This window comes from Chaetura pelagica, unplaced genomic scaffold (assembly GCF_000747805.2).
Source record: "Chaetura pelagica isolate M959 unplaced genomic scaffold, ChaPel_1.0 scaffold50, whole genome shotgun sequence".
NCBI classification, from domain to species: Eukaryota; Metazoa; Chordata; class Aves; order Apodiformes; family Apodidae; genus Chaetura; species Chaetura pelagica.
The window spans coordinates 6543616-6565825 of NW_009952366.1; the positions used below are offsets into that span (position 1 = coordinate 6543616).

Below are 22210 nucleotides of genomic sequence, written 5' to 3' on the forward strand. Positions count from 1 at the left end.
CCCCTGGTAACCACTCTGATGTTGCATGTATCAGATTAGTACAATCACTTTAGCAGCAGGTGCTGAGCTTTTAATTACACCCAGGGTATGTTCAGTTTGCACAGCATACAGATGTGTTATTTTTCTACTCAATGCAGCCATCAGTTCTAATTATTCCCAAGCAGTGGAGTCAGAATAGTGCAAAAATGGCAAGGTACACTCTTTTGACTCCATGTTATTACTAGTGTTCAGGCAGGAACCCTTGGGTCCAGCAATAGCAGATTTCTGCATTGTTCACTTTATCCTGAAGAAGCAGAACACCCCTCTCTTCTTCCTACCTTAAGCCTGATTGTCACCCCTAGTCAAAGCTCAGCCACAACCTGCAGATACTTTCCCCAAATTCAAGCAACCAAAAGGCCAACACTAACACGTCCATGTACCTTCTTCACTCTCTCCAGATTTATTCCTTTCAAATTTGGCTAAATGACATTTGGGTCCCATACATCATCATCAAGTCTTCTCTTCCACCACTAAAAAGTCACCTCATTGTGTTTGTTTGGTTTCTTCATTTGTTTTTTTTAAATTATTATTCATTTTAAAGAAAAGGAAACAAATATAACTACTATCAAAGGAAACAGAACTGCCAGGACTGGTGCCAAGATGAGACACTGACGCAGGGGCAGGCTTGTGTCAGGGCATCTAAGACTGAGAAGTAAGGAAGTGGATATCCCCAAGGAGAGGGATACAATCCCCAGAACTTAACATCACTCTAGAGCAGTTAGCACTGTCTTGCTGCTCCTCATTTGAAGAAGAAGTAAGGTTAAAATAGGTGAAATCATTTCAAGCTGGCACTCACAGAAGCTAGCAGAAGGTCAGATCTCAACCACAACAGTCAAGCATGGCTTACTGTCCTCCAAGGGCCACAGAGGTTGCTCTGCAATCCTACAGTGGCAGGTCCCTTGCACACACCAATAGTCTCCCCAGCTCCAATGGAGTGAGTTAAAGAACTTAAATACTGAAAGGCACATTGAGCCCTTTGTGTTTCATACCACTGGAAAGGAAGTTCAGTCATCTGTCCTCTGTGCACCAAGCAGGGATTTGGCTGGTTAGTTAGTATGCAAAACATGCAAGAAAGCTGCCTGCACAGGAATGGTTACTGGGACACAGCCTTTGCTGCATGGCCAAGACCCCTGAAATAGGACCATCCAGGCAAAACCACAGGTTCCAAGAGATTTTTCAGAAGGAACTTTTTAGACCTCATAGCCTTTACCTGGCACCTTTCCTTGGGCTTCACCAAGGCTGACATATCAAGGCTGCTTTTTAAATGATCAGTGCACAATAGTACACTCTGCCCTCTAGGATCTGCAAGGCATAGAAAGCCTTGTTAAAAGGTATTTACAAGTCTCAAAACTGAAGATCTCTAAACATATATCTGCGCATGTAGCTCTATGAGAGAGACACAGTAGGCAGGTCTACAGCTCCACAACTCAGTGAAAGGTCCACAACAAATATGCCAAGCAACACATACCTTCTAGTGGGATATTTCTAAACTGGACCTCTCTGTAGCAGGCTAATGTGCACATATGAAATTGAAATTTTTAGAAAAAAAAAACCTAATCAATAAGAATGATGAAAATAAATATATAAAGTTATGTTGACTCAATGCCTTTTAGGTTACAGCTTACAAAACAGTGCAAGAGTGAGAAAAAGCTCCAGAAGATGAAGAAAAAACAACAACACCTGTTTATCATCTTGAGGATCAGGTTCCCCTTTGCTGGAATCAGAATTTGTGTCATCATCTTCATCAGAACTGTTCATGATATCTTCTTCATCTGACTGAAGATCTCCCATTACCACATTAGGATGATCATGGTGTTCTTCTAAGGACCTAAAATTAAAATATGTATAGTAAATAAACATATCATACTTTATTTATGTAAAGAGCTCTCTATTTTACCAAGTATACCATTTATTGTGGGGTATCAGAAACACTGAAAGCAGCAGTGGGCAATCTGAAAATGGCGACAGTGACTACTCTTCCACGGTAGACTCACGACTCTTCAGCGTCCTATCTATGCTGGTATGGATACAATGCTTGCTGACAGCAAGTAAAATCCACAGTTCCTTTGCAGTATTTATTCTTGTTCATCAGAGTTTGCCTGACAGCAAAGTGTGATAAATCCATTCCCTTACTGATACATGAATGTATAGTGTGACATTTGTACTGTGTGCCAGAAGGATAAGCCATGTTGCTCTCCTCTTCCTCATACCATCAGGATTTGTTCCAGACAGGATATTCATACTGGAACTTTGTCTGAAATTTTAGCTGCATGTGTGTATCATATAGGGATGTTTCTCAGTGCACAGGCTAAATAACTGTGTCAGGGATGGCAATATTGTAACTGTGTTGTCCAATAATTCTCCTTAAGAACAAAAAAGCAGAACCTTTTGTGATTAAGAACTCCCATCCCCCAGAGATACACACCTCCCAGGTAGCTGTCAAGCCTATAAAGTAAAACCTTGTTTTAGAAAGGTCTCACTTCATCAGCTTCAGATGTATTTGCAATACAGAAATTGCACGAGACAGGCACACAGCATTTCTCCTCTAACTATCCTTGACAACAAATGCAATCCTAGAAGAAAATAGAAAAGGGGGTAGAGAAAGATAAAAAAGAAAACAGAGACTAGAGGAAACAGACTGATGTTTTGGTAAAGTTACATAGAAACACAGCCAAACCCTGGGCTCCTACTTTTTATCCTTTAAAATATCTGATAATCACCAATTACACTAAAACTGGGCTTAAGTCACATAATGTGTGTTCGATGCCTGTAAAAAGATGCTGGAATGCCACAGCTGGCATATCACTGTGATATGAGCCAAGAGTAATTAGCTAACATACAAAACAAAAAAAAAGGAATTCAGAAGCCCTTGTCCCCAAGCTGTTGCAGCCAGCAGAGATCTCACTGTGCTGATCAACACCTAATCTTATGCAGCCAACATATGTTAGGGTTACACACTTCTCCCTACAGCTGCCCTCTGCCTCCCTATGCAAGGGGTGGCTACAACTGATCTTTTCTTTTCTTGCCTTTGAATTGTAAGAAAACTAGGATGGAGGGCAACTCTGCAGACTCGCCACCTCCAAACATGATAGTTACCAGAAAGAAAACCTGTCAGCCTGGATCCCAGTAACCTGAAGAGAAGAAGTAAGGAATACCAGCTGTGTGGGGATGCTCTAGCAGCCACAGCAAGGTGTTGATTATTCAATGCTCAAGGCAGAGTTAAAATAAAAAAACAAACAACCACACAAATGCTAATCACAAATAGAAATATATTTAGAGATGAAGAAAAGATAAGTCAGCCTGAAGACAGGCTTTGGTCAGCCACAAAGACACAGAAAAGATTAAAATAGCTTGGTTCTATTAAGACAACACAGGAAGGACTCAGGAAACACCCAAGCAGTTACTGTCTCCCAGAAGAGAATAGCGCAGGGGGGGAAAGCAGTTTGCAAGCTGATCACTGAGTTCAAATGAGACCCTGAGCCAAGTGGGGAGCACCCAGGGTGCTGAGAGACACCCAGTTACTTCAGTTGGGAAACCATCAGCTTCACATGGGAAGACAGCAGTCACTAGAGAGATGGCCACTGAGGACAACAGTGCATGGAGTTTGCCAGGGATGGTTCCCATGGAATCTGCACGAGCTTGAGGAAGTGGCATTTCACTGGAGCTTCCCCTGGAACTGCACTAGCAGGATGCTAAAACTTCTGCAGTTACTTGTCAACTTCAGCAACTCAAAACTCCTAGTCTAGCCTGTCTAATTCACAGTCAAACAACCTGTTGGCCTGGAAATGTTTATTTTAGCAGATGCCATCTCATACCCTTTTATTTTCTAGATTACAAACATATGTATTACGTCTGTAGCATTATGTGAGGTTGATACATCCCCATACTTTACTGAAAACCTGCAACAGAACTACGACTGCTCTTCCTTCCTTTACTGTATTACTCAGTTCTACCATCCATATCTGTCACTCAATCTACATCTGATCTGGGATATTTTTTTTCTGTTGCAATTGTTTGCTTTATTTTTATTTGTATTATCTGCTTTATCTCCAACCACATTTTTTAGTCCTTTAACTATTAAATTTTACTTTTGTGGATGGACATTTCATTGCCCTTTTCCCAATACTTAATATTTGTTTTAATTGCTGCTTTGATTTCCTTTAACTAAAATTCCTTCCCATTAAGAAAACATTATTTTTGCACTTGTGAAATCATGGTTCTTTTGCCTGGGTAAATTCCACAGGAAACCCACTCCCACGTTTTGCTATCATTTTCCATTTAAACTTTTCAGGGCAACCGTGCCAACATTTCAAGTTTCAGAAAACCTGCCACTTTTAAAGTCAGAGACAAGCATATTTCTAGCTGAGGCTGTATTCTGCTTCCACAAACATAAGTCACATCACTACTGAAGGACAAAGATCCAACTAGCTGGCCTGTGTTGGGCAAACAATTTCTAAATGAAAGATGAATTGGCAAATGGAAAAGCTCAGCAAAAAACCTACTAAAACTTTTTAATAATTAACTACTTGTGATTTAGGATGTTTAGCAAGTATTCACAGTTGACAGCCATTCAAAGTATACTTTTTTTTTTTCTCTTCCTTGGAATCACAAAAACCTTTAAGCAGCAAGCTCCTCTTCTTGCCTCTGTGGTGCATATGCACCTGCTATTCCTGTAATGGAAGCTATGAGAGCTGAGAGAACCAAGCTACCAAGTCTTGTCTGCAATATCTGCCCCACCACTCAAAGCATCTCAGGGATTACGGAGTAATGCCTGTATGACTTTACCTTGTATTTGCTCAGCTCACAGACTAATAGAGCCCTCAAATTTTTCCACCCTCTCCAAATTTTGTTGAGGTTTTTTTTGTGGTCTAATTTTTTTTCTTCTTCTTCCTTTGGTTTATAAAGAAAAAACGCAGTGGATGATTAGATGACCAATACCAAAAGCCATTTCACACCCAGCCATTTTCCAGAGTCAAACAAGCTGCTGGTTCAGGGATAAGATGTCTACTACAGCCATGGGCAGATGAACTCCTCTGCAGCTGTGTCCTCTGCTTCAGAGGATGGTGACAAAGTCACTGTGCTGGTCTGTTGTTATCGTACCTTACACCTTAACCTTCCATCACAAACACTGTGGCTCTTCTGTCGAAACAGAAAGCAGTTTTGTATTTACTGATAATTCTTTCTGTACTTTTACCTCTGAAGTAATCTAGAACATAAGTGTATATATAGTTCTCTTAAAGTTATCTCCAGGCAAAGTGAAATCCCGTGGAGCCTTTAAATAAGCCTGGAAATAGAGTAATTTAGAGTAAACCTCTAAACAAAAATAACCTTTTCTACCATGTATCAATTCTCCTTTTCCAAAATACATAGGCACGCAGTAGCTGTTATTTTTAAGCAGCTCTCCTGATAGGTATTTTGGGGATACTGTGAACTATCTATATCTTGTTCCCTCTTCATCACGATTCTTTGTCCTACCCACAGCACTACCAAGAGAAACTTCTGCATTATCAGTCATGTGAGACACCATCACTGACAACTCACCATGCTGCCCACTGAGTAAGACTAACTTGCCTTATCTTGTGAGCAAGTTACCTAAATATAGATGTGGGGCTTTTTTATTTGACACATAAAATGAAGGGATCATTAGTTTGCCTCGGAATGTGCAGTTTATGAGATGAAGCATATAGATTATGCTGTATTTTCCTAATGCAATAGTAAAACAGTAATGAAAAAAAACATGCCAGTCCTAGTCAGATGTGCAGCAAGATAAACTGTCAAAACTTAAGAGTCGCTATTAAAAGCCAGAAAAATAAACCCTAATCAGCATAAAAACCTCTTATTGTCTTCAAAAGATGACCAACACTAGCTCAGACTAGCTTATTTGTATTATTATAGATATTTCAAATAAGTCTGAGGCTTCGTTTTCAGGCACTATTGACTTAGACACTGCATAGGACACTGTAGCCTGAAGTCAAAATTAGCATTTCATTCTCAGCTCCCAATTAATTTAGAAGGCTCTTAGTATTTTAAGCTTGACTGAGATGATTGAGAGAGATTCTCAGTCAGGGGATGCCCCAACAGTAAGTACTGTATGGTATATAAGAATTACTTCAAATGTTAGCATCACTATAACTACTAAAAAGCAAGTTCCTGCAACTCCAAAATGTTTGTTGGAAGGTTCATCCACACTGTTGCTTTTCACATACTTTCTTGTGATCTTCATTATTTTTAGATGCTTTTTCTACTTGCAGTAAGTAATAAAAAATACACAGGAATGCTGAATGAACAGAACCTGGCATATACCACTGCTAAATTATTCTTTTAACATCCTTTTGTTATGTTAAAAGGGGTGTCCAGTCTACCCTGCTTTTTCTAGGTCTCTCTCAGCATCTTTGTCATACTTCTGTCTCTTCCTCCAGGATTTCACTGCAGGTTTTTTGTGGGTGCTTTAGTTTACTTTTAAGAAAGCCTTCAACATACAGGTGAAGTTACACAATGTGAATCTCCTACTCAACTAAAACAATACACACCAAAATATAAGAGCCAACAAGTGTACCCTACTGCAACATTTAATCTCGAATCCTTTTTGTATTGTTATAGCATTTCACAGTCTTTTACAGCTGCTCTCATCTCACTTTCCTCCAGAGAGGTAACAATTCCTATTGCCAGTTCATCTCTTTTTCAGATGTGGCATCTTTTCTGTTAGGTCCTATCTAAAATCAGACTCTTTTCTGAGGCATAAGGAAAGGCTGTAAATATAGAAATCAAGATAAGATACCAAAACAAATTAAGAAGCAGTTATCTGATTTGGGTCCTCAAGACAACAGAAGATGCTCTTGGAAAGTCAAAACAAAACTGAAAACTTTACTTGGTTAATAACTGCTTGGTTTTGTTCAGTGAACTTCCTTTTGCTTTTATTTAATACTTATTATTTAAGACAGTCCAGTATCTTTAATATTTATTTACTGCAGGTTTTTGGAAAAAAGGAAATCAATTCTAGAAAGCAAGCATACTCAGCAAAGCACAGATGATAATGACTACTAACCAAGATCCCTAGTGGGCTCCTATAGAAGTCTTAAGAAAATATATGAGGGGATTAGTGATCATCAAGATTAATAACGACATCAATTAATGCACTTTTTGGTTGAGTTATATTTTGCTGCAATACCTCAGCTACACAACCACTCTGAAGAAGCCCATCAGCACATTTTCTCTCACAAACCAGTCTGGAAAGCATAAAGATGAACTTCATATCACTTCAGATGCACCTGGACCCTAACCAACCACATTCCCCTCATCATTTCAACTACAGATTCTCTTCACAGTGGTGACTGTCTGCCATTATAGCTAAACACTTCCCTCCCTCATCATCCCCCCACTTTTCATTTCTCCTTCAGGCATCCCAGACCCTTAAGCAGTAAATGAGGATGAAATGCAGCCTGGACCAGGTGGCTTACTTATCTGAGTTATTCCTACAGCATCAGTCACCTTTCTGGCTTAATGACAGATGCACTGAAAGAGCTGAAGCTGAGATCACGTCTCTCCTCTCTGGCTGTAAAGGACAGTGTGAGAAAGGCTGATGGATACCACTGTGGCTCTCGCAGTGCTGGATTGGCTGCCAGCACTGCGGACTGGTTGCCTTACTGCAGCCAAGCTGCTTGGCCTTCAACTTCTCTGCCAAAAATGGTGCTTTTTCCACAGCGAGAGAGTGGGATAGCAAAGGTGTCCTCTCAAACAGGATCTTACACGATAGCATTTAAGTTATGCCATTTGTTCTTCTCCAGTGACAACTCAATGATTTTAATAAGTTTTAGGTGTTATTAGGACTAAAACCAAAAGAACAGGAGTTTTTATTGGTCTGATGCTAAGGAACATGACTGGCAGTTAATCTTGATCTCCCTTTTATTTATGTTTTTAAGACCACCTGTAACAGATCACACCCATGAGGTTCCTTAGTTCCTTTGGAGAACCATCCTTCCCTAAGTGACATGGCTGAGGAATGACACAGACCTCTGTAACAGCCGTTAAAAAAAAAGCACCACAAAACAAGAGGCAAACAAACTACACCAATGAATCCATTATTAGTTGCATCACTTTTAACTGTTGTGCTATATTCTCTCTGGGGTCATTAGGCAACTTTAAGGGTACAATTGCAAACATAAACACTCCTCAAGAATCACAGCTAGAAAACAAATAACCAGCATCCAGCTGAGCAACTCCAACTTAAAATTATCTGTGCACATCAAGTCACTTTTTCAAACCTCAATTTAAAGACTTCAAGAATTCAAGCAGAATTATTTGAAGTTATCTCATATGCAATGTATGCATGCATAAGCATCCATGTATTTTACAGGAAGTCAGGATCGTTGATGATCATGATACACTGTCAAAAGAGAAGCTCAAGACAATCTATATAAAATGGATTTTGGTTCAGAGCCACTTGTACTTCAAAAGCTGTCTGCTGCCTTTCAGCAAAGGGCTGGCTACAGAGAGGGACCAGGTGGGAATACCAGGAGTTTGCTCCTGCCAAGAGGAACACCAAGAACTACCCTCTTTGTCCCAGTCTTTACCTCTGGCACTCCTTGCTCACACCTGGGTTTTCTGGGCAAGGATATCACAAACACTGCCGAGAGCTACCACCACATGTAGCCTGTTAGATCATGTCACTGGCAGCTCCTTCAATACTTGCCTGAGCATGTTGCTAAGTGCAACACCTGACTTGCTGGAACTAAGTTATTCTAACATTTGCATCCAGCAGCACTTAGTTTAGCATTTGTTATCCTCAGGCCAAGTCAGCACTTCTTCTTTCCTCAACAAGAAGAGAGGAATCAATCTGAATCGCATTCTAAGCAAAAATTAAAGAACAACATTTTTGTGTTTGTTTTACACTTCATCGCTTTTGTGCCTTTTTTTTAAGTGATCCATTCTGTTGGTCACTCCATTTCACACATACTATGATCGGTACAGTTGGGTGCACACTCTGGTTGCACGACTTTTAAAAGCACAGTTTAAAAAAGGTGCAAACAGCTCTCGGATTATCTCCATATTTAGCTGTGATTTGAAAGCATGAGCTCTAGCAGCCAGAGGTGCCCAAGGTTTGCTCTCGCCGCAGGCAGCCTCCTGTGCTCGCAGGAGTGATCTTCAGCAAGACCATTTGTTGACAATTCCTCCATTCCTTGGAAAGTTCAACACAAACACACACGCATGCTTCAGATGTTTCCAGACTCAAAGAAAAAAAAAAAAAAAAAAAAAAAAAAAAAAAAAAAAAAAAAAAAAAAAAAAAAAAAAAAAAAAAAAAAAAAAAAAAAAGGAGGTCTCAGTTTTAAAAGTCTTCAAGAAAATAGGTGCTTGCAGTGGGCCTGTTCAGCTCCTGAGCAGTGCTGGTCTAACAAGCATAAGTGCAGAATATAATCCAAGAAGATAACAAGGGGAGAGCCTTGAGCGTTGGGACTGGAAAGTGAAATACTGCAGCAAAACCCATGGATTTAATCCCTTGCCTGGAGAGCTGTACTGGGAATGGAGTTTCTGCTGCATCAGTTCTTCCCATCACCACCTAAAGCTGTGGGGGATCACCTGCCTCCCAGGGTAAGTAAAATGAAAGGTCTTTGCAGAATTCACAGCTTTCTGCCTTCCCTTATTCATTCTCATTTCCAGACCTCCTTCATAGCAGGGGCTGCACATCAACAGTGCTCACAGCCAGGACTTTTGGGAAAAACTCCTGGCATGGAAATGAAAACAAACAATATGAAACAAGACCACCAAAATACAACACTCATTTACAATCAGGACCTGCTATTCTAACTTCTCTCAATTCACAAAACAGACCCTAGTAGGAAAATGTTTATTGGGAAAGCACAGTGGGATCAGAAGAAAAAGAACACTTTACTTTCCACTCACTCATTGAGCAGACTTCTATAAAACTATAATAAAAATGTGACAAAAATCTCAAACCAAGTGCATCAAATAGGAAAGGGAAAACTTAGACCAAGTGAGAAACATGTATTTTATTAATAACTAGTTCAAACAAAACTGTCTTTACCTTCCCAGAGCTACCATGACGTTCCAATGTTCAACTACTTGAGCTCTCCTAAAATGAAAGTTCATGCAGTGCCCTGCCTAAGTACCTTTTTATTGACTGATCATTATTTTTATGCCTTTCTTTGTGACCTCATCCCCAAAAGCAGGGCTGTATAACCTGTCTTTAAAATGCTATTTCAGGTTAGAAACGATGCACAGCCTATCACACTCCATTTTTTACAGGTCAGATACCTAGAAGGTGACAAAGGAAAGCTAAGTAGTGGGCTACTCAAAAAGCAGTGACTGAGATTTAACATAAACATGGAGTGACTTAACTTTTAAGCACACAACTGCCTGCACACACAGGAGCTGATGCAGCTTCCTGGGTAGTCTGCTGGAAAACAGAGGTTGAAATAATTTTGTTGAAATCAACTCTCACTAGCTGTAAAGAATAATTGACCAGTTTGCAAGACTGGACTTGTGCACCCTCTTGCTCTAATCTTTAGCACAGCTTAGAAGAATGGGATTTAGACACCTTCTCTAAACTTCTCAGCTCAACTCAAAAATCAGTCTGAAATATCCTATGCCCAGGAACACCACTGGGGAAAAAAAAACAAAACACCACTGAAACACAAAAATCAGCTGAACTGGGTGCAGATGAAATCACCAAGCCATAAGGCTCAGATTGTAGCTATCAGAATTGCATTTTTGCTTAAAGCTCCTTTTATGTATTTACATGCACCTGAAAAAAAAAAAAATCTCCAAGTCCACTCCTGCTTGAATAGAGAAGTTTTTCATAAGCACAAAGATATTTTAAGGAAAAATTAAAATTTATGCAAGCTTAATATTTTTAGAAGAAAATTCTTGGGTTCTAGCATCTAACACAAAATGTGCATTCCTTAGCCTAAAACTTGTCTACTGCTACTGCACAGCTACATACTTTTATAAGTCTATTTGTTAAAACATCTTTGACTGGATCCAATATAAATGTTGGGTAAATGAGGCATATCAGTATCACTGTTGGCATTTAAATAAAAAATGAAGTTAATATTTCGATTGCTTTCCTTCCTGACATTTATTTTATGCCCAAAAAAATTTTACTGTGTTACATATACAATTACATTAAAACTTGCTGCAGTTAAAATATCACCATACAAACCAGAGAACTTTGGAGCTTTGCAGACACATTTCCTGAGCCAATGCTAGAAATAACCCACAGGAAAAGGCTGTTGTCGAGCACATAAATGGGTCTTTCATCAATTCTCATGTCACATTTGACATCTGAGATACTTTCTGGAGCTACATTTTGTTAACCTGCAATTTACACTGTGGTTGGCAGCTGGAGACAGAGCACACATGTTGGAGGTGGGGGAGAAAAGTCAGCACCCAGCAACAAATATCCAATTCTGACTTAGCTTTCTCCATCTTAAGGAAAAGGAAATACATAAGAAGATTGCTGAAATTAGGAAAAAAACAAACATGGAATAAAAGAGGAAATAAAAAGATAAAGCATCGGAGTCTAATTTATGAAGGCGTGTGACACCCGAGTTCCTGTTTTCCATAAATAGGAGGGTTAGGATGCAGGCTAGAAGACTGCTAAAGGGCTTTATGTGCAGCTTTGCTTACTTCAGGGCCCCTCACATCACACTAAGCTGCCCTTCAGGCGAAGGCAAGAGCCAACATACTGAGATGAGGCAACGTCACCGGGAGGAAGGATGAGGACATCCTTGTATTGTACCAGGGGGATTGATGGGAACAGCCCAGTTAAGACATTTTTGCCATCTGTGGTGAGCACTTCAGTGTAAAACAAAGGACAGCGGAGTCGACGGCTCTCCCAGTGCATACAGACTGCATGTGCACCAAGGTTAACGTGGTGTCATTTTCTAGACGGTGACAAAAGTAACCACTAAACCTTCTGAAGAGTGGCAGAGTTCAGCCAGCAGCGCCTGCCTCTGTCACTGCCACTGTCAGCTTGCTCACACTCATAAACACACCCAGTCCCAGCCATACGCAGGAAAAAGATAACGTCAAGAGCCACATCTATTTTTATGTAGCACTTGTGATACCATCCAATAAGAAGTCTGTCATTATTGCACTTCCAACTCTGCCAAGTTTCCCTCTGCTGTGTCCATGTCAACCTGCTTCACTTACCTCTTTCTGTTACCATAATCAGAGAGCCCTTAAAAAGAGGGGTGAAAGAAATATCAAAGCCACTCAGAAGACAAAAATTCTCTTTCGTTACAATCTTTGAGGTCTTTGCAATTGTTATCGTTTCATAAGACCTTTCAAACCCTTTCAAGACTAGATTGTATACTAGAATAATGGACTTGGTATTGAAAAAATGCAGTTCTCCAGCTCCTTTCTCTCCCTCATTGGACTGAGATTGCAAGAGACCTCAGAATTTTTCCCAACACAAAAACAAATTAAATCAGCATATCTCATACACCTATTCAGAAGTGTGAGTCAAGATTCTTTTAAAGCAAGAAAGTTCCTATTTATCCTGATTTAAAAAAAAAAAAGAAAGGTGGGCAAGGAGGGAATGGTGGGAATTGGCACACCTCTCCCTCATTGCTTTAGAATATTCAAGTATTTTCCCAGCGTGCATATCTTCTTATCATTCAAGTATTTTCTCTCAGGTTGTATAGAAGAATAAACTAGAAAGCTTTACAACTGAAACCCACTCCAATAATACAGAAAACTTCTCTTACTGCAAAAGCAGACCATGGAGATACTGATTTGGATAAAGATTCTTGCAAGGAAACAGAAAAAGCCCAAAGCACCCCATACACTTTCCTAAGCAAATAAATAAATAAATAAATCACAAGTCTTTCATGTAGTTTCACATGCTACCCTAGTAGTGTATAATACTTTTGACACTATTAAATAGATTAATTCCAGACCCAAGGTCAGAGAGTCAGATTAACACTCGGGAAGGAAAAGGAGCTCCAAGAACAGTGTTCAGCCCCAGGATAAGGGTTCCACTAAATGCATGCACCCAGTTCCTTCCCAAAGGAATATTCCCCAAAAAAAGTGTTACCACTTCTCACCGATATTTCCATTTCTCACTAATTTGGACTCTGAACAGACACCCCTAACTTCGTTACAGAATTTGTTACTTTGTATTAAAAGCAAAATGTAAGAAGTCAGCAAGACTGCATATTATTTATGTTCAGGAGCCGGGAATTGCTTTGCCCATTCCCAGCTCTTGAGCGTCAGAGGTGGGACAGCCAGACAGGTTTGCATTCAGCCTTGCACAGGAAGCAGAGGACAGAGCCATCTGACTCACTCTTTACTGACAAGCCCTCAGAAGCCTGCCAGCTGCATAACACGTACATGAGAAAGCAAGGTAGGGAGGGGAAAAGAAAAAAGCAGGCTCAAGGAAGCAGAATATAAAGAGAAAGCCAGTGATAACACATGACCAAAGATAATGGAGCCTGACAGGAAATCTTAAGCATATTATCAAAGCTAGTCCTTTACAATCTGAGGTACAACTGCAGAAAAATAATTTAACATCAACTAAGGGTGGCAGAAACCAGCTAGAAGCACATGGGACAACTGGAAGACAGGACAAGACTGCAGAGCTGATAAAGGAAAAGGAACCTGCCTTCTTCAAATCAGAAACTAATCCTTTATCATCTTTAAGAAGCAGACAAAATTAAAAAATCTACATAGCTGGACTCCACTTATCAGGAAACCATATCCATCAATAAAATTCAGTAAAATGTGTTTTGAATGTATAAATATGACACCTTCAATGCCTAAAACATATTTTGTGCATGTTTGAAAAAACTATTTAGATCCCTACGATGTTTTGTGAATTTAGTGTTTCTCTTGAAATGCTTTTGAATGGGAGTTTTGCAACTGCAAAACAAACAAAGCCCACCCTCCCCTAACCTAACCACATTTCTCCCTAAATACCACATTTCTCTGATGCAATACTGCTCATCAGAAGCATGTCTCAACTCTAATAATGTTCAATACATTGAAGAGGAGTATGTACCAAAGCAAGGTGCTTCACCACACAGATTTCAATACTGAAAATCAAAATTCCAGGAAGGCTTTTATGGACACTTAACTGACCTCTGGGTACTCAGTCACCAGAGCAGAATTTCGTCTGGAAAACTAGGCTTACTTTTTGCATTGAAATTTTTCATTTCTGGAAACCAAATGGATTATTGTACATCAGCAGGGGTGGAAAAAATAGGAAGCAGTCTTTAATTAAACCAACATTAGGAATTGTCATTACATGGCACTTCCCCCTAGGCCTTTCCAAAGAAAAATCCTAGCCAGAAACACAATGAGACAGCCATACATTTCTACAAAATCAAGTAGTAGTAATGTACATTTGCAGCATCTTGAAGAACACTGTCAAAAGTAGCCAGTACATAGTGTGCTAATCCCTGAAGGGTGAAGGAGCAGACTTACTCCACTTGAGGTACAATACTCTTGCCTAGAACAACATAAATACCAAAAGTAAGACCACAAGATCCAGAAAAGTTTAAGTTTCTGGTTTTTGCAGCATGACAGAAGTTCCAAGGCACATTCACTGTTCTTTTGCATCTTTAGATAACTGGACAAATATACACTCAACTTTACTTTTGGTTTTAAGGAAGATTTTACTGTCCTCCTCAGAATAAATGTTTGTCGCTAAAAAGAGAATAACCAATGCATAGATGTTTCTCTTTCATTAGGAGGTTTTTTTTTAAAAAATGGTATTATTCAAAACAGAACTGTTTCAACCACTGGTCTCTGACAACATTAAAATGAATTGTGGCAGTACCAGCAGCCCTGCCTTTTCAGGCCTGAATCATTCATTACTCAACAAAACATGCCCAGAGAGCTGCTTTCCCTGTTGTTAGCTATAGATAGACAATCATATTGAAAAATTCTTTTACATTTAACAGTACATTTTTTATGCCACAACATCTGTTCTTCACTCACCTTGATTACAGAGTCCTCATAATAATGCATACACCTTCACGACACCAATTTTAAATTGGTAGGCTAGGACAAAATATACAATCCTTAAAAACTATTTCAAGAGACAACTTTTTTCTCTAGTGGAAACAAAGCATGGATTGTCTGCTCCTAAGGCATTGCCTTTACTTACTTTGAGAGTATTCCCCTGAATAACATAACACCAGCAACACCCATCATTCTCCCATCAGTAGTGCTTGTTCCTCACTGAATCTCAGTGGTTCACACACTGTATCAGGACCTTGGTTCTCTTCCTTTCAAATCCAAGCCCACCTTCGGTATAAGGGAGACTGACACCAAATAACTCAAAATCAAGTGGTAAGTGACAACTTACAGCCACCATTAATTACATAGGCCTGCCATTTGCATTTAATCCCTGTGGGAAGGCCCCAAGCAAACAAAACATATCTGAATTTAGTAAGACAGATGAAGTTAGGGTAAGAGTGTCAGAAGCTGTGATCATTCTCCATTAAAGTATACTGGTTTCACTAGATGGGATCAGAAGAAAATTTCTCAGTAACCACTAAAGCACTGGGTACATTATGAAAATTTTATTTCTTCCTCCAGAAAGAAATGTATCATGGGGAAAAGGCATCAACAAACTCTTCTGGTAATGGCAAGCCTACCATTCAGACTTATACTGCATATTCGCTACTACGACTGTAAGGAAACAGTTTATGAATTTCTCAGAAGAACAATCTCATTTGTACGTTGGCTTTAATCATAAGACAATTTGCTTTGAGATGTCCATTAGCAGTGCATTTCAGGTCTTCATAGATCATGGCACATGAGATTCCTAAGTGCATGTTCCAACAGGCTGGGGAAAATGCGAGCAGTAATTATTTCAGTAACATCAGCACTGTTTCTCTAACCGGTTTTATAATGCCACCTGGCCCAGGAAATTAAAAAACGCTCTTAAAGAACTATGCAGAAAAGGAAAGACAGTGCTGATAACGAAGCTTCAAAGGGTTTGAGATAACAACAGATGGGAAAACTGGAGCAGCTGCCTGCCTGGCTCTGTCCTTACACCCTTGACCCTTACACCTCTAAAGCCAGAACCACAATGAGTACCTGTACCTGCTTTCAACAGCAGCTGATCCAGCTCAGGAGACCACTGCCCCGTTGTGTCCCTTTCTCTCTCAGGGATTTCTTTGTTCCCTAAAATCAACTGAAGTAACTGCATGCATTAAGTGTTTCCTAAGGTAGTTTCTGACCATGTAATCTAGTTTAAAAAAAACAAAACACAACACAACACATAAAAGTTCTGGATATGGTTTTCTAGGGTGTGTTTTTAAAAGAAAAACATAACACAAACCCAGTCATGTCAAGAATATCCAGCTTAGAAAGCAGCTACAGTTCCAGATGTGCCAGGGTGCAAGAGATTATTTAAACCCTTAGAACACCATTGGTACTGGGCAAGGTTTGTGTGGAGTGGGAATAACTATAAACGTCTCACATTTGGCCAGGTAAGAATCACAGAATTTCACTCAAGGAGTAATTACAGTGTAATACCTACCATACTTCATACAGCAAAAGTCTTTTTCTTTTACTAAAGCAAAGACATACGTTCACCTGACCCAGAACCATAACAGAAACCAAAATAGATCACATAAATACATAAAATAGATCCTTATTTAAGTTTGGTCTCACCCTTCTTAGGTAAACCAATTCACAGGAGTACTAAGACATCACAGTCAAAATCGCCAAAAGATACCTAAAGATCAGATTTACACAAAAAGCATACACTCAGGAACTTAAACTGTACCAAGACAATACCAAGAAACACCCTACTGTAAACAAGAAAAATGCTCAACAACCACATGAATAAATAAATGTAGATAAGTTGATCAGGTATGGGTTTGGTGATCAGGTAGTGAGGTGGATTAGGAACTGGTTGAAAGGAAGGAGTCAGAGAGTTGTAGTCAATGGGGCAGAATCTGGTTGGAGGTGTGTGACTAGTGGAGTCCCACAGGGGTCGGTACTGGGACCGGTGTTGTTCAACATCTTCATCAACGACCTGGATGAGGGTATAGAATGTACCCTCAGCAAGTTTGCTGATGACACTAAGCTGGGAGGAGTGGCTGACACACCAGAAGGCTGTGCTGCCATTCAGAGAGACTTAGATAGGCTGGAGAGTTGGGCGGGGAGAAACATGATGAAATTCAACAAGGGGAAGTGCAGAGTTTTACATTTGGGGAAGAACAACACCATGTCCCAGTACAGGTTGGGGGCTGAACTGCTGGAGAGTAGTGTAGGTGAAAGAGACCTGGGGGTCCTGGTAGACAGGAGGATGACCATGAGCCAGCAATGTGCCCTTGTGGCCAAGAAGGCCAATGGCATCCTGGGGTGCATTAGAAAGGGTGTGGTTAGTAGGTCAAGAGAGGTTCTCCTCCCCCTCTATTCTGCATTGGTGAGGCCACATCTGGAGTATTGTGTCCAGTTCTGGGCCCCTCAGTTCAAGAAGGACAGGGAACTGCTCGAAAGAGTCCAGCGCAGAGCTACGAAGATGATTAAGGGAGTGGAACATCTCCCTTATGAGGAAAGGCTGAGGGAGCTGGGTCTCTTTAGCTTGGAGAAAAGGAGACTGAGGGGTGACCTCATCAATGTTTACAAATATGTAAGGGGTGAGTGTCAGGGGGACGGAGTTAGGCTTTTCTCAGTGATGACCAGTGATAGGACAAGGGGTAATGGGTGTAAATTGGAGCATAGGAGGTTCAAGGTGAATATCCGAAAAAATTTTTTTACTGTGAGAGTGACAGAGCACTGGAACAGACTGCCCAGGGAGGTTGTGGAGTCTCCTTCACTGGAGACATTCAAAACCTACCTGGATGAGTTCCTGTGTGATGTACTCTAGGTGACCCTGCTCTGGCAGGGGGGTTGGACTAGATGATCTCTCGAGGTCCCTTCCAGCCCCTAAGATTCTATGATTCTATGATTCTATGAAATATACCAACCCCATAAGAAGAAATCCTGCTTCCTACGATAAGGCTCCATGCTTTCCATCAAACAATCCAGTATTGAGAGTATCAACTCTATAAACAATTATTGACACAGGATTCCACTTAAAATATTTGTCTCCTTTTATGTAAGAAAATATACTCCCTTAAAGAATGGCAAACTCAGATTCTTTGGAGCATGCATTCACTACATACACATCCAAAATGAACTGAAGCTTAACAACTCTCAGTGAAAATCTAAGTTAAATGTGACTATCTATAAGCCAACTCATTTATTGTCAATATGCATATACTATCAACAGTATAAAAAAGCTTGTTGGGGACTACGAGGTACACAGGCTAGTTTGAGATAAACCCTGAGGATCTGCAAGACCAACTTAAGTTAATAATACTGTACTGGGTCAAAACAATGCTTCACCTGTTACCACACTGGCAGACACAATATACAATGCTATTTGGGAAGAACAACTCTTTGTGGCCCATTCCTCTTCCCAGCATCCACAATCACAGTACTACAAATATTAAAAGATCTGTTCCTGCCTATTCCATGATGCATCTGTTTTGAACTTATCTGTTAATTGGTCCAATCTCTTTTTGCATCTGCTGTATTATCTGTCTCCACTGCCTCCTGAAACAACAGAAGTCTGCAATAACCTGCAGAATCACCAAACCCCATCTTTCAGTAACACTGTGTGAGTCACAGAATTCATGCACTACTACTACCTTTGCTGGGAGCACAGGGAGTTACAGAAGACTCATTATATACAGGGAAAGGTAGTATCTTCTGTTATATCCATAAAGCTTTCAAGACCTGATGAAGAATTTGCACACTCTAAAGATCTGTTTTTCCCAATCTATTAGCTGATCTAAAAATATATTCATTCCCCCCCAACCCTAGCACCTGTGCACACTATGGATGCTTATTCAAGGTAATCTCAAGACTGTGGTAAGGTTCATGCCTCCCCATTTAAGTATTCTTGGATACAAATGATTGACTGTAACTGATTTGCTTTAAATCTGGAAAAGCACCTACATTAGTTTCCCAAATTTTTATAATTTACAAGGAATAACTAGCTAATTTTTCTTCACCAAGTGCAAACAGTTTTCAAAACAGCAAAAGCATATAAAAATATTCAGCAACAACTGCCCTGCTTACATTTAATGAAAGGGGTACAGCCTCTCTGTTTACAACCAACAGAATTACAATGGACCTGTTTAAATTCACTTTTCATTTTACCTGCCAAGTCTCAAACTCCTTCTTGTGGCTTCACAAGGCTCTTCAACCTCATAGAAACCAGAGGTCTGCTCTTCCACACTGCTGGAGTTTGGACATCCAAAGAGGAGATTTCTCTTAGCACCCATTGCAAAAGGCAAGTTCTCATATTCAGGTATTTCCTCATAGTAACGCACGTTCTCATACTCCGGAGCACAAGCACTGGATACAGAATTCAGAAGCATTTGTGGTAAGTTCTCTCCCAACAGTACATTCCCATCTAAAGACTCCAGCCTTTGGTTACTTCGCATCTCAGGTTGACTTCTGTTTCTCTGCCTCTTCTTCTGTAACACTGGACTTCTTATTTCCACAGAATGTGCCTTGGCAGATTTAGCCTTCCTTTCACTGCCTACAGATGCTATATTCCGGCTGCTACCACTTCCATACCCATCCCTGGGGGTAAGGTTGGCAATAGCACTATCCATTGATTGGCTGCCTTTAGACAGAAATTTTTGGAAGTCACTTTTCATTAAGCAAACAGACAGTTTCATGTTGAGAAACTTTTTCAAGCTGTTTTTCTTCTGATGGTCTTTGCAAGGCTTGTCTGTCCTTTCCATGTCTACAGCAGAGAGAGATTTGGCCCTCGGCTTTGTCACAACAGTCAAGTGGTTGAAGCTGGTTGCTATGTTAGCGTTTTTTAATGATTCTGAATTTCCTGAAAATGGAAGAATTGGATGAGGTAACTTCCAGACAGGTTTCTCAGAAGAACGTCTGGGTATGTCACAGGATGACAGTGTGCCTTGCTCCTTTGCTGGCGGACGCGTGAAGTGAGACCCTTCCAGAACACTGTTCAATTTGTCCTCGTTGGAGGTATAAGAACTCTTCTCCACAAGCTCTGCTGATGCAGCTTTTTTCAGCACACCAGCAGCTGGTAGGCTATGCCTCTGTGGCTTCTTAGGAACAATTCTTGGAGAATTTTCATTCTTTATTTTAACTTCTTCCAATTTTTGTGAGGAAACATGGACGATACTGGAAGCAGGCAAGTGCTGACTGCCAGTTAATTTGAGTTGCTTTGGCAAACTCATGGACAAAGTATCACATCTAACAAAGTTAGTCCTTTTGTCCACAGCATCTAGCATACTGGCATCATCTGTCACCTCATCGATAGAGTTAACTAAGTGACAGTCTGCATCTGAAGAACATTCAACACTTTCCACTGAATCAGACATCTTGTGTGACAACTGAGGCAAAAGACTTTGTGACGTTGACGCTTCCACAGCAGGTTCCTTCACCTGATGCATTTTGTCTGCATTTCTTTGAGTTATCTCACATTTTCCAGGATTAAGCATTTCTGTATTATTGTTATAACAAACGCTTTGAACAAGAATATTAATTTTTGCTGGCTTTTTAAAGCTTTGTTCCACAGGCCTAGAGGAATCTCTCTCTGAATTAGATGATTCCTTTGTTCCTTCTGTTGTGGTGTCTATGCCATCCTGACGGACAAGACATGCAGCACGTGGCTTCCTTGGCTTAGGGACAGGAAGCACTTCTGAGCTCAGGACAGAAGATGCTTCGGAGGAGGTTTTATCAGCATCTGCTTTCATACCCATTTCACCTGAAAATGTATTATTGCTACTTAAATTTTCATTTTCCGGGATTTCCTGGTCCAATGAGCAGAAACAACTGTGGTTATTTTCAGCCAAAGTAGGACAAATTTCAGACACCTGAAACTCATCAGCAGCGAGCTTTCTGTCTGTACTTTGCTGCTTCCCTTTAGCTACCTCAGAAGATGATGAAGAGTGCACAAGTTCCATAAACTCTATTTTAACGTCATTCTTGGAACTGCTGCCATTTCTTTTATCAAGTTTGTTTGCACACCTGTGCCTCACAGGACTGCTGTTAGGAAATACACCATGAGTTAGAACATCCTTAAGTTTTTCTTCCAAAATGCTGGCTTTCAAAACCACCTGATTTCTATTTGCCAGTTTTTCACTGTCACTATTACCCAGAGCTAGTGCAGTTTTTTCACCAACTTTGATGTTCTCTAAGTTTTCAAAGTGCTCAAAAATTATCTGAGTTTTACAAGTGTTCTCCCCATTTCCGAGCTTATGAAGGCATTCAAATTTGCAAGATGACATTGGCAGAATATATGCTGTATTATCAGAACTCCCTTCCGAGGCTTCATTTTTATAGTTCAAGTGGTCAAGCGTTTGAGAAGAATCTCCCCTATGCTCCTCAAAGCTTTTTGTGCTTCTTTGTGTAGATGATGGAGGTTTAACTTCCGGAATGGATGAGCTCTTGAGAACTTTTGGTTTTGGTGCAATTGCTGGCTTGGTTTTCCTTGCTGCTTGTATAACACCAGAAAGTACAACATCAGGTTTTGGTGCAACAGGTGGAGGTGTCGCCTTGTGTCCTACCACAAATTTTGGTTTGGGGGCCACTGGTGGCTTCTTAATTTCTAGGAAGGATGGAAAACAAAGACTTTAGTCAACATCAGCTCACAAAACAACTCCACCTGTATTGCAGTATAATTAATTTTGTAACATTTAAATTACATGATCTACAGGAGCTGTGTGTGTGTATACAGCTTTTTCCAGCATTATGCCTCCCTTCCCTACCACTGCTTTACTAGTTGCCTTTCTTCATTCTAACAGGCACAATCAAGGAGTGGTGGGAAAAGTCTTCAAGGATAACTTATTCATTAAAAAAACAGTTTAATGAAAAAAAAACAAACATCACCCAAACTTTATTAAAGTGAATGTCCTTGGTCAGATACTAAGATGATGTATAATACAAATATAAGTATGATGTTAATAAAAAAGAATAATAGTAGATTAGCCTGGTTTTACAGTTTATTAAAATACCAGTTAAACATGGTGCAAATACGTTAAGTGCCTCAGGTATAATAAGCTATGAATATAACAGAACAGCTAGGGTAACTACCAGGATAGTTCAAGTCCCTTCACCTGCCACCTTTGGAAATGTGCAATCTAAACTTCCTCTTTCC

General features: G+C 40.1%; 1 protein-coding gene across 1 annotated transcript in view; it reads right to left on the bottom strand.

Annotated features, from left to right (window-relative positions):
* Positions 1–22210, bottom strand: part of FGD6 (FYVE, RhoGEF and PH domain containing 6) — a 77483-nt gene that overhangs the window by 41287 nt on the left and 13986 nt on the right. Inside the window, 3 exon segments of the mRNA XM_010008067.1 lie at positions 1720–1867; positions 19228–21685; positions 21688–21718. Of these exon segments, the coding sequence (XP_010006369.1) occupies positions 1720–1867; positions 19228–21685; positions 21688–21718 (2637 nt within the window).